At 40.6% G+C, this 12,789-nt stretch overlaps 1 protein-coding gene and 1 long non-coding RNA gene across 6 annotated transcripts; both read right to left on the bottom strand.

Annotated features, from left to right (window-relative positions):
• Window positions 1-2,957: 2,957 nt before the first annotated feature.
• Window positions 2,958-3,869, bottom strand: LOC132448637 (uncharacterized). Its single transcript, XR_009523399.1, has 2 exons — window positions 3,802-3,869; window positions 2,958-3,687 (listed from the first exon to the last, which is right to left on the bottom strand). It is a non-coding gene; the product is annotated as an uncharacterized LOC132448637 (long non-coding RNA).
• A 256-nt stretch (window positions 3,870-4,125) lies between these two features.
• On the bottom strand, window positions 4,126-12,245 carry LOC132448636 (MORC family CW-type zinc finger protein 3-like). 5 transcript variants are annotated; one of them, XR_009523398.1, is made up of 10 exons: window positions 8,907-9,352; window positions 8,508-8,640; window positions 7,589-8,376; window positions 7,266-7,371; window positions 6,749-6,880; window positions 5,879-5,980; window positions 5,692-5,792; window positions 5,268-5,390; window positions 4,506-4,966; window positions 4,126-4,310 (listed from the first exon to the last, which is right to left on the bottom strand). XR_009523398.1 is itself a non-coding variant. In XM_060040085.1 (10 exons), exons 4-10 carry the CDS (start codon window positions 7,720-7,722, stop codon window positions 4,906-4,908), a joined length of 759 nt encoding a protein of 252 aa, XP_059896068.1. In that variant the 5' UTR covers window positions 7,723-8,376; window positions 8,508-8,640; window positions 8,907-8,979; window positions 11,438-12,245; the 3' UTR covers window positions 4,126-4,905. The 5 variants fall into 5 exon arrangements, 4 of the variants coding, with proteins under 4 accessions (XP_059896068.1, XP_059896067.1, XP_059896069.1 ...); XM_060040085.1 differs by adding an exon at window positions 11,438-12,245 and having other exon boundaries at window positions 4,126-4,966; window positions 8,907-8,979; XM_060040084.1 differs by having other exon boundaries at window positions 4,126-4,966.
• Window positions 12,246-12,789: the final 544 nt, after the last annotated feature.

Genomic DNA, 12,789 nt, shown 5'->3' with positions numbered 1-12,789 from the left:
AGTTCATTGCGCACGTCGGTGCGGTACAACTCAGAACTCTAGTTCGTTGCAGCAACCCCGGTGAGTGCGTTGCCCACGTCGGTGGGAACAACTCAAGCACTCGTGAGTTCGTTGCGCACGTCGGTGCGGTACAACACAGAACTCCACGTTCGCTGCAGCAACCCTGGTAGTGCGTTGACCACGTCGGTGGGCACAACTCGGGCACATGCAAATTTAATTACCACGTCGGTGGCATAATATCAAACACTCAAGTGCAGGGCACTCGGAGTTCATTGAACACGTCGGTGTTCAACACGGAAGTAGGCTACACAATATTTGCTGCAGCAACACCGGTGAGTGCGTGACCACGTCGGTGGCACATCAAGGGCACTCGTGATTTCGTTGACCACGTCGGTGTTCAACATGGAAGTTCACAATACTTGCTGCAACAACACCGGTGAGTGCGTGACCACGTCGGTGGCACATCAAGGGCACTCGTGAGTTCGTTGACCACGTCGGTGGTTCAACGCGAAAGCACTCAGGTCACGCAGCGACCCCGGAGAGTGAATCGACCACGGCAGTTGGTACAGCACGAAAGCACTCGTGGCTCGCTGCGTAACAGCTGCAGAGTGCTCTAAATTTTAATTGATCTCGTTGAGGTATTTCATGTCAACTGCTTTTACGTGATTCATCGATCTCACTGACGGTTTTAAGCTTATCGTTTTACGGTATGTATGATTGACTCTTAATATGTCGTATATTGGGTATGCCTTTTATCTTCCAGAAGCAGTATAGATCCTTGTCCACTTCTTCTACGCAGGTATGTATGGTCTCATTACCCCCTTTCGCTATTCTATTTTTGGGGTCGGCTCCGCCCCTGCCAGTCCCGGCAGGACATGCCGAGTTATCACCTATTTCCGGCGTAGGCCTACGTCCTCTCTTTTGGGGAAGGCTCCGCCCCTGCTAGTCCTGGCAGGATACGCCGAGTCCGCACGTCACCCTGGATCAGTGACGGGGCTCATGCCAAAGATTTACCATGCAAAATATTCCCATGTCGTTATTTAAATAAATCCTGTTCATACTTATCAGTGATCGAGTCTTTATGGGAGAAATGTTAAGCTTGCTGGTAGTTCTACCAGGAGGACTCAAATCACGCGCGGCTGGCCACCAATCACCAGCTACCAATCACCTGCCTACACCTGCTCTATAAAGAGTAGTCTAACATATGTCTTTGCTGCTCAGGTCTTCGTTCGACGCACCTCCATCCACCCCACCACCACCAGGTCGGCCTCAGTCTACTTGTCCAGGGGAAGGCTCCGCCCCTGCTAGTCCTGGCAGGATACGCCGAGTCCGCACGTCACCCTGGATCAGTGACGGGGCTCATGCCAAAGATTTACCATGCAAAATATTCCCATGTCGTTATTTAAATAAATCCTGTTCATACTTATCAGTGATCGAGTCTTTATGGGAGAAATTCAATCTTGGAATGGTTTAGACCGATTGAAATTAGAATGTTTCATTGTAATAAATGCAAGCATATCTTCGACATAATTGTTGCTGTAAATTGTAGTTCAGATGTTGATGGAAAAATAAAAAGGATGCTGGACGTCTCAGCGATGACAGGAAAGCTATTGTCCCTTATTTACATTTTAAAAAAGCATCGCAGAAATGTAAATCAGTGTGTTTTGTTTACCGTCCCCCGATGCAAAAATAAATGTCATGAGTGGAGTGTGGAGGCATCTTAGTGAGCCAGTCATTACAGCTCGAGCCAAACTAGAGGCCTTTACTGGGGGGGTAGATGGGGAGACTCAGAGAAATGTTAAACCTCCATCTCAACTCCATATCTATTGAACTAATGTTGACAACAAAGTGAAAATAGTCAGTGTTGTACAGCAGGTGCACAGTAGACTATTTAGATATGATTGGCAATCATATTGCCAATCATATCTAAATCATATTCGCCCTTTTGTAGCCTCTTCTACATACTGCACCTCACCACCCTCTCATAAGACAATTCTATAATATAAACTCACCTAAGATCTATTTAGTGATGTTTGATTGTCTCTGATGCCAAATGTCTGTGTTTTGTTACGTCTGGCTATGTTTCTTTTTCTATCTGCTGTACTTCAGAATGGTTCATTTGAAGAATATAAATGTTATAGGATTTTATTGACAATATTATTGAAATCACTATCGATCAGCATTGAATACCGATATGTCTAGGTTATTTTACGCTACGAGCAGGTTAAAATATTACACTTGACCACTTTTAAATGTTTTTTTGTCTAAACATGTAGTCTATGCTGTTGCATGAATAAATATGCATTACAATAGCTATAGATTATCTGGCTATAAGAAATGCAATTATTTGCTTATTAATATAGCCTAGACCTAAATATAAACATTGGACTGATGGATCATGCATAAGCTATGGCATACAGGAGAAGAACATTTAGAAGGTGCACTGTGTAGGTTTTAGTGGTGAGGTTGCAGATTGCAACCAACTGAATTCCCTCTTCTCACCTCTCCAAATAACCCAGGAGAAGCTACGGTGCCCTGTACTGTTCCAAATGGTATATGACTGCATCGAGTAGCCGAGTGTCAAGTGATGATATTCCTTGATAGATGCTTAGTCGGTAAAGCCACGGGTCATGGCGATTGGACGGGTTTATCACAGGCTGGGGAAAGCCACAGATAACAGATTTCTTCATTATTTTGATCAGAGCATTTGATTTATTGATTGCTGTCGGTGTGTAAAGAGAATTATAACAAATATTACAAAATTATTTTAAAATATATGGCCTACCCTTACCATCAACTCATTCTTTGTGACATGATGGCATAAAATTGTAATGGAAGCATGAACCAACATGTTGAACACCCTATGAAAGCCAAAGCCTGCTCTGTAATGCATCATTCAGCCTCAGGAGGTCTGCCTTGTCCAATAAAGGACCAATGGAGAATCAAAAAAGAAAACATTTAATTGCCATTGTCCTTTATGAATGAAACAAAAGTAAATCTATATATCCCATCTGACCCATGAAATGTTTGTTTAATAAAGTGATCACTATAAATTATGCATATTTTTTCTCTCTGCCTTTGACCAAGTCTCCCTTACAGCAATGTCCTGGATTACAGAACAAAACTAAAAAATCACATGTAGTTACAACAAGCAGTAGACATTAAAGCACTATTATCAATAAAAACACAAAATTATCAAACACGAAAGAGTTATCAAAATATTAGCAGTTTACAATATAAAAATCATTAAAAAGGTAATAAAGCTGGAATCAAGACTAACTCCTCCAGGCCGAGGTCATCCAGGAGCCTAGCCCTCTACTCTGCGTATCATAGCTAAACGCTGTCTTTGCCAAAATCCAAAGGCACCCATGGGATCTGAAGGTCATCGTATGTTTTGACCTTGTTTTACATCTATTGACCTGGAAAGCAGTGAGGTGAGATAGGTGGGGAGTTAACCCATAACAGCTTAATAAACATAGATTCCAGTGAAAGTCGCTTCACTTTATAAAACGTACTATCTATATACTTTCTCTCTGAATGCGTAGTTGTAGTAACCGACATGGGTCAATGGTACTGCTGTGAAGTAGGACTATTGCTACGGAGGACCTGTTCCAATATCTCAACGACGTTGCACTCGTAGTTCACTCTTTCAACAAGGCGTCCATTCCGTTTTCGACCTGTTCCAGACTGTTTAAAAGTTGACAAGAGACAGAGATATAATAATACATATTGTGTGGCGTTTTAATTAGATGCATTTATTTGATTATATTATGTGTAGATGAGAGGGAGAGAGAGACTGACCGTTTCGTCTTCTGTTTACACTCCTCAGAAAGGCTGGCTTTCTCCCCCTCCAACTGCGCCACCTATTGGGGAATCAAATGGTGTTTGATGTTCTAACAACTAACAAGATGTGTTGATTTTATTTGCATAAAAATTCCATCTCGGTTACTACTCAAAGGTTTTCACAGTTGACAGTCAACATTTATACTCAAGACACATTTGATTATTTTCCTACCCTCAAGTATTTTGCTTTCAGGTACACTGAGAAACTGAGGACTAAGCTGGGCACTGAAAAGCTTAAAAAAATATGAAACACCAGCAACACACTAAATCAAAAAGGCATGCCTTTGAGTTCAGGTTCTCTATTTGCGCCGTCAGGTCCTGATTTTCTTGAATTAGGTATTCAACTTCATCAAGTAACCGCTCTCTTCCTCTGCTGAACTCAACGTTCTCATGAGTTGGGGGAGAAGAGTTTCTCATGCTCATTTCTGGCTCTCCCCCGTCACAATTACGCCTTGGTCTCTTCGTACCTTGAGGGGGGTTTTGTCAGAGAGAATACACCTGTTATTACCATTGACTGCTGCTAGTGGACACACTGCATGCTAGAGAAATATTATATGAAATATTGTACCAGCTGTTACTCATAAACAAAACAAAGAATAGAAGTTGGAGAAAACAGGAGGTAAAAATAAAGTATGTAGCACCCAGACCAAAACACATTTTACCAGGAGCGCCCTCTCCTGAGGTCTGTGGTGTGTTCGGGGTGGAGGTCTTGTTGTCATGATCAGAAGACAGTTTCAGTGCTCTGAATTATCAAATCAGCACTATTCACACGTTATATATTTCCATATGCAAATCAACTCATGAGGTATAATTCGTTTTTGTTTAAATGTCAGGCAGGCCTAGCAACGACTTCCCTCCACCTGCCTGACTATCAATACAGTATTAAAAAGATATAGTATTAAAAAGATGATTATTGGCTAACTTAACTTAATCATGTGGAACTTTTATGAAATTAGCATGTAATAAACATTCACAATCTTTATTATTCTGATAATGATAAAAAAATTGAATAAAGCATTTTAATTATATTTGATGTATGATTTATAGTACATGTGTGCAATATTATAATACATATTTTTTCTTTACCTCTTCAGATTCACCATCCTCATCATTCCTCTCGTTACTGTCCACATAAAAAATTGTCAGAAATGCCAAGGTCAGTCAATGACCAGTTTTCTGTATGTTCGTTAAAGACCACATACAGGTGTCCTGTCCTATTCTGAATGGAGGCAGTACTAATAACTTTGATAAGTTTGTCAGGTTTCACTTGACAAAACCACATGTATCACAGTATGTGGCTGCAGTGATTGAATAAACTTCAAACAGTTAATATGAGACACATTTAGCTGTAGCCATTAAAGATCATACAGGGAACTTGTATGATGACGATACCTAAACCACTCAAAACGTGATTGTGGACTCACTTTGGCTCCTCAATGGGTACGATTTTGTTATCACTGTTGTTGTTGCTGTTGTTATCACTGACGTTCTTACTTATTTTTTCACTGTAGTTCCTTAACTTTTCTGCCACACTTTTGATAGTTTTCCTGTAAAACCGGAAAAATATTGTCATACTCTTGATAAGAGGGGCCGTGTAGTGGTTCTATTTCATGCAGGCTAAGCCGTCTAGGTTTCGCCTTATGGGAGGCGACAGCGCGCACACCTTGGCAGCGGGCTCTCTTGTATGCGTTTCACCTCTTAATTAAGGTGGGATTTAGAGAGACAGAACATAGGCGAATATAAGGCGGGGCTAATAACTTACTAACCACCGCCTGAAGTATTAAAACTGAAAAATGTATTCATGATTTTGAAATCATGATTTCATCCCTGTAACAGAAGAGGCCTTACCTGTAAGCGTCATCGTTATCAAAGTCCTGTTTGTTGGGAGTAGGTGTCAGATGATTACACTCAATCACACCAATGATTCCGATGCTTGTCATCTGTGTAGTCTGTTAGGAGCACATACACCCAATTTAAAGTATAAGAACTAATAACAAGGCACAAATTAAAATTTCACACACAAGCACACACTCACGACACGATGATACGCCTTGATGAGTCGTTTCTTGTGGTACATCATGAGGCCATAATGCTCCTTGCTCTTGTTGTCCCCAAAGATGATGGGGATTTTTTCTTCCTAGATCGTGAGTTAAGGAAGACTCTGGAACTGGAAGAATGTGGTCGATTCTTCACAGAAGTCAAAACATTTCATGCATGAATAAACCAAACACACACTCGCACTGATCAAGAAGACTGTTGTTACGATCTGTCTCTCTGATGGCTGATGTTGTAATGTTGGGTGACACGGCGGCTCAGTGGTTAGCACTGCTGCCTCAGAGCCGGTCCTGGGTGCGAGGCCATTGCCATCAGGAGGTTTTTATACTATGTTTAACCTGGGTGCTCTGGTTTCCCTCAGAACATAACACATAATCATAGAACACTAGCGCCTAGCCTTCCCTTAACAAAGAGTAGCCTGCTAAGGACTGGAGTTGGATCCCAGGAGCTACACCGTGTAGCAGCCCACTGCCCCTGGGTTAAATGCAGAGAATGTACTACCCGTCCGTCAGAGGAGACGTAAAACCGAGGTCCTGAGTCATAAAAGATCCCAGGGCACCTGTCGCAGAGTGCCTATCACTTACCGCAAATTTTAGCCGGTGTCCTTGCTAAAATTGCCAAACCAGGCAAATTCTATCTGGCCCCCTAAATCCTCCTCCTGTATAATTGGCTGACTGACTAAAGCCCACACTCTCCACCTCAAGCTGGTGTGTGGTGAGCGTCCCCCCTTCATTGTAAAGCGTCTGAGCATCTAGAAAAGCGCTACATAAATTCAATCAATTATTACTAATTAATGATTTCTTCTGCAAGGAAAAGCTGGAAAGTTTCAGTGTCGGTTAGAAAAGGATACCAGAGTTAGGGGTTTGTAGCTGTACGATCTGTCGATATAGTCAAGGCTCTCGTAGATGGGACGATCCTCCACCTTCTGTCCTCGAATGTTGATCTGCATAGATGGCCTCAAGTAGAGGATGCTGCAGTATGCCTACGGTAAGTATAGATAAAATATAACCTCATAGACACACAAGAATAAAGAAAAGAAAAGGATTAACATCTAGCCGCGTCTTAAGTATCATAATTGTATTTATCAGTAAATACATTTGATTTATTTGGTCTCTGCAAAGTGCTTAAGTACATAACATTTTACAATGCAGACATCAGGTTTTCTTATGAATCCCCATGTCTGAAATGTTCAAAATGATAACATAAACAATATGGTTTTAGAAATACGGTCACCTTAATAGATTCATTAATTAATATTGCATCATGAAGGTCTGATCCCTTACTCTGCGTTCTGTATGTGGTTCTTCCCCCAGAGCTAAAGGGTGTTTATGTGTACCATGCGGTCAGCTGAGGTCGCTACTACTTACACGCAAGGAGGAGTGAATCTCAGGGACAGAAGTGCCTGAGTCATTACAGATAATGCGGATATCATTCTCTGTGGTGAAATCCAACTCCATATTCCCTTCAGATGTCCTATGATGAATGTAAAGACATAAAGATAGCAGATATTTTTTACTTGCTTTGTATTACAGGACTCGAGAGGTCTAATTTAGCTGCAATCATTCTAAAACATTATTTTGTGTCCGTCCCGACCATAGACTGTTAAATGTCCTAACACGTTCTGTGGACTTAAAGCATTAATTCCCATCTTTCCTTGATAATTCTAGTAACCATGGGGATGAACCCAGACCTGCGGAGGTTCCAGATGATGATCCGGGTCCCGGTGGGGCCCTCGATAGCTTGGAGCTCAGTGAGCAGCTTTTCCTCAGTGTTGAAGGGTGAGTGGTCCAGTATGTCCCTCAGGCTGGCCTGGTTCTCCCACATCCCACTGAGTAGTCACTCGGGTCAAGGAAGTTCTTATTAGGCTTGGCAGATGTAACCGATATTCTTCTCACCTTGGACTGAGCAGAACTCTTTAACTTCGGTGTCATAGCAGGAAAAACAGATCCATGATAAACAATATAATTACATTATGAACCATATCTCATGTTGGAAAGCCAGTGCAAGGTTAGGTCTAGCTACTTCTCTAGCTTGGTCTAAACTAGGATATTATATATGCAGAATATAGAACCAATAACAATTATAATCCAATAAAAAAAATAAATAACAATAATAATATCCTCTGAAAAGGCCCTTGCCAAGAAACCAGATTTGGCTTGATTAACATATCCAGAGGGATTTACTTCATGATAATAGTGATCCACACCACATAACAGCAGTGACCAGGAGCACAGTGTATACTCACTTGACAAGCTCAAAAGGATATACTTATTTGCTTCTTGTTTATTAAAGCTGATGATAGACACACAAATGTGCTTTGCTCCTATCTCCAGGTAAATCTGTGACAGCATGCCAACACACAGGTCATTCTTTGATTTGGATAAAATGATGGCATCCTGGCCAAGACGCATTAAGCCAGACTTGAAACCATTGCCATACATGCAAATGGGATGTTCGCCGTACACTGCTTTTTTGTCGCTGTATCCGATGCCATAAGGGAAAAAGAAAATACGTTCATGCATCAAGCACTAGCTTCACAGCAAGGTCATGAATAAACTGAATTCCAAACGTGATATTATAAATAAATATTGTTAATAATCAACTATCACCTGAGCTTCCGCTGCATCAAATCAGGGCTAAATCCGTTTCCGTTGTCCATGAATGTTAGACACTCCATGTCTCTGATCTTGGTCTTATCGATCCATATCTCTGTGGCATTGACATCAGGGTCGTATCCGTTGTCTACGGGAAGGTTTAAGGAAAATAAAACGAAAACCTCCTCAATTGAAGTCTATACATATTCTAACAAAATATCTGCTATTTTAAGTGAAAAACATTTTGAAAAAAAAAAAATCTCTTCATTTTTGAAGCTGTATGGTAAAACATTTGGCCTTTTGTCAGATGTCAAGTGAATTTCCAGTTCCAGAAAATGTAAAACACACTTTAAAAAAACATATTATTATTAAACTAATGTATGCTGCCACATAAACCGAAACAGGAGGTCTCACCTATGAGTTCAGCAATAGCACTGAAGGGCCCGCGGTGGCTGGTACAGTTGTTCTGGAGATACTGTATGCTAAGCTGAAATGGGGACGTCCATTACTGATTACACAACACTGTGGTCATTCACACAAAAATGACCTCAAGGGAAGGGACATTCAACGGGATCAAATATATGACATCAATATTCATGGTTGACTCAGACGCGCTATAACACATCTGTCTACAACTAAACGATCCCAACTCATATCCAACCAACACGGCCAAACGTGAGTAACCCTGATCTACACTGATGGATCTCATTCTTACTAACCAACCCCAAACTACTGCCTCTGCTACTCTCTGGAAATCAGTGACCACTGCCCAATAGTCTGCGTCAGAAATACCAAACCATTAATAAAGTAAATTAAAAAATATATATAATATGAAGGACTTCCTTAATGATTTACAGAGTTTGAGAGTTGAATGAACTAGGGCCCGACCGATATTGATTTTTGAGTGCCGATGCCGATTATTTTCAGAGAAAAATTACGATTATGATTTAATTGGCCGATTAAAAAAAAAAAAAAAAAAAAAAACATATAAAACGTAGTTTTTGATACCTTAAATATACTTTAAACACTTTTGACGAATATGTGAATTGAATGCAGAACCTTTGAGTGTTTTAGAATACATTTACAGTCAAAAATGAGTGTAATGTAAAATGTAAAATAAATAACTAACTCCCAATGTGCTGCGCTCGTGAGCAGTGACTAACACGTGCGTGCTGAGCAGTATGGTCTCACCGTTAGAGTCTACAGTATAACAAATTAACATGGCCTGGGACCTAAAGAAAAACAGGCACAACATGCTCAAACAACGCGTCTTGTGTACATTGGTGAGGTGAACGCGCAGCTGCCTGAGCGAGCGTGCTTTCATGTTGTATGGTAAAATTCAATCTCCTCTTTTTTACTCCAGCTAAAGTTGTTAGTTAGCAAGGCGAGTAGGAGCGCAATCTGCAGGATACTAATCGCAATAACATTTAAAAAATAAAAAAAATAAAATAAAATCGGTTGTAATCTGCGTCTTTTTGGCCGATGCCGATTATTTTCAAAAAGGCTATAATCGGCCGATTAAATCGGCAGGCCGATAAATCGGTCGGGCCCTAGAATGAACCTCCTCTAGGCAGATCCCGACTCGGCTCTAAACCCTCAGTGTTCACGGGAGATGGCTCTAGCTCCTCGCTAGAGCCTCGCGGGTATATGAACCTCATTTCAGGACCTGCCATGAAATTTGAAATTTGAAATTTCTAATCCTCAATTGTTGAGGGACTTTGAAATCTGGTTTTGTTTTAACACAGAGAAACTGAAAATGGACCCGTTTTATCGTGTATTCACGAGATGAGATGTTGATGGAATATAAAACAGATGATGGACCTCTCGTAGATGATAGTAAAGCTATGTGCAACAAGCAAATGGCAACGTTCAGATGAGCGGGACTATGATAGGTGGGTGTGCATTCTTTAATGCATCCATTTTTCTGATTCGTTGGTGTTTGAGGTAGTTTCGCTGTTCAGAACTAAATTAGGCTATCACTCTTTCGGAGAAAGCCTGGTCCAAAATTGGACTGTTGCGATACAAATGCACACCTAAATGTTTTCAAAACATACAATTATGTGTTTTCAGGACGGGTCTCTTCCCATTTCACTCCCATTTCTCTTTTTTTTTATAACCTTTATTTTCAGACATACATAAAGTACAAACAGTAACAAATTAACAAACAATCCCCATCACCCTCCCCGCATACAATTTAAAATAAAACATCCCAGATTCAGTCAACTTCTCATTCAGGGTTCTGGATAGGGAGCCACTCTGTCATCAATTGTGCGGATTACTGAGGCCTCCGATTTCTGACTTGACACCATTATCAATGCTAGGTCGGTACTGCCCTCACGGTCTGAGCCTGCGGCCTCCTTTTAACCACTTTGGTTTTCCTTGTACGTTGTTAAACGGCGTAATCTGTTCAAATTAATTAATAAAATATTGTTACTTTGATATTTTGAAGGAGTAGGTTCGGATTTAAATTCAATAAACTGAATAATGAGGGTATTGACAATGGACGCGTTAGAAAGGTGAACATTGTACTCTGATGCTTTTAGCATGCTGAACTCATATGAGTATCATACGTATCATGGATGTATCAGGTATCATTAACACGTGTCGTGTATCAACTACACAAGACATTGGTTGCCTTTGGAATAATGCACTGTAGCCCGTTATGTCGTGACATCCCACTTTATTTTTTTCCTGCGGTGATCATCGATAGATTTCTCTCCTGGTACGTCAGTTAAGATTAGTATTGGCATAATTCAACCAATATATTTAGTTATGGTCCCTTTTCTTGTCAAGTGTCAAGTGATAACATTCTTTGATAGATGCATTGTTTATTGAGTCTGTAACCCGTCCAATCAACATGACCCGTAGTTACGGATCATGGTGATTGGACGGGTTTATCAAAGGCTTGGGAATGCCAAGGATACCAGATGATATGTTAACCTTACCGCACTCAGCCGGATCCCGCCTTCCGTCTGCCTAGCTGCCATGTTCCTGGTAAAATGAAACTAACGCAGGGTTTTCCCTCGATGTGTTATGGATGAATAAGCTTACCAGTTGCTACAGTCCACTGGTTAGGCTGGTAAACTGATGCATCCAGCAAACATCTAGGTGGACACTCCCACTAGTGTTGACACTAAGTCAAAGGGCGGGGCAGAATTTGAAGTGGCTTTTATTGGCTTATCACACGCACACCTGTTGGTAGAATAGGGGCCCCTTGTTTGACATTTGCGGAAGCTTGAGTTGAGGAAGCTTGAGTTGAGGAAGCATTCAGAAGGGGATTTCAATTAGTGTATTTCTTTAGTGGCCGGTCTACATGCTGTTCAATCAAAACCATTACTGGCATTTAGTTTACTAGTGCTGGCCGAGTTTCTGGTCACTGAAAATATCAAATTACGCGCTTGCAGTTCCCTGCCTCCAGCATCGTAATTGTACAGTGACCATGGTGTAACTCTAACCCTAACCAAAAGGGGGGAAAACAACTTTAATCTCTTCTATAATGTGTTCTACTAAATTCACAATTTACAACCTTTTTAAAAATGTATATTCCTTTATGAATTTTGCAAAATACAAAAGCTCCAAGACATTTTCAAAGGGAAATATTGAAAGATGAAAAGATGCAAATGAAAAGAGCTACACCATTAAAAAATATAAAAAATGATGGTTTGACCTCTGAGGGTCACACGGTCTGAGAGATATTGAATCTTGGAATGATTTATACCGATTGAAATTTGAATGTTTCATTGTAATAAATGCAAGCATATCTTCCGACATAATTGTTGCTGTAAATTATAGTTCAGATGTTGATGGAAAAATAAAAAGGATGCTGGACGTCTCAGCGATGACAGGAAAGCTATTGTCCCTTATTTACATCTTATTTACAAAAGCACCTTTTGTAAATAAGATGTAAATAATAAAAGCACCTTACAAAAGCAAATGTAAACAGTATGTTTTGTTTATCGTCCCCCGATGCAAAAATAAAGGTCATGAGTGGAGTGTGGAGGCATAAGTGAGCCAGTCATTACATCTCGAGCCAAACTAGAGGCCTTTACTGGGGGGGGGGGTAGATGGGGAGACTCAGAGAAATGTTAAACCTCCATCTCAACTCCATATCTATTGAACTAATGTTGACAACAAAGTGAAAGTAAAGTCAGTGTTGTACAGCAGGTGCACAGTAGACTATTTAGATATGATTGGTAATCAATAACAATACTTTTTGGTCTCTTTTCTTCGCCCTTCTGTAGCCTCTTCTACATACTGCACCTCACCACCCTCTCATAAAACCAAATTATATAATATA

Source organism: Gadus macrocephalus, chromosome 20, assembly GCF_031168955.1.
Source record: "Gadus macrocephalus chromosome 20, ASM3116895v1".
Taxonomy (NCBI): domain Eukaryota; kingdom Metazoa; phylum Chordata; class Actinopteri; order Gadiformes; family Gadidae; genus Gadus; species Gadus macrocephalus.
Note: the sequence above shows the minus strand (reverse complement) of the source record. Positions and strands in the feature narration are given on the sequence as shown.

What these genes read in the sequence shown, in the direction of transcription:
- LOC132448636 (XM_060040085.1), bottom strand. Translation starts at nt 7,722, where the DNA reads ATGTGGGAGAACCAGGCCAGCCTGAGGGACATACTGGACCACTCACCC. An exon ending in GCTACAAACCCCTAACTCTG is followed by an intron (nt 5,981 to 6,748) that starts GTATCCTTTTCT and finishes CTCACGATCTAG; the next exon opens with GAAGAAAAAATCCCCATCAT. An exon ending in TCAAGGCGTATCATCGTGTC is followed by an intron (nt 5,793 to 5,878) that starts GTGAGTGTGTGC and finishes TGCTCCTAACAG; the next exon opens with ACTACACAGATGACAAGCAT.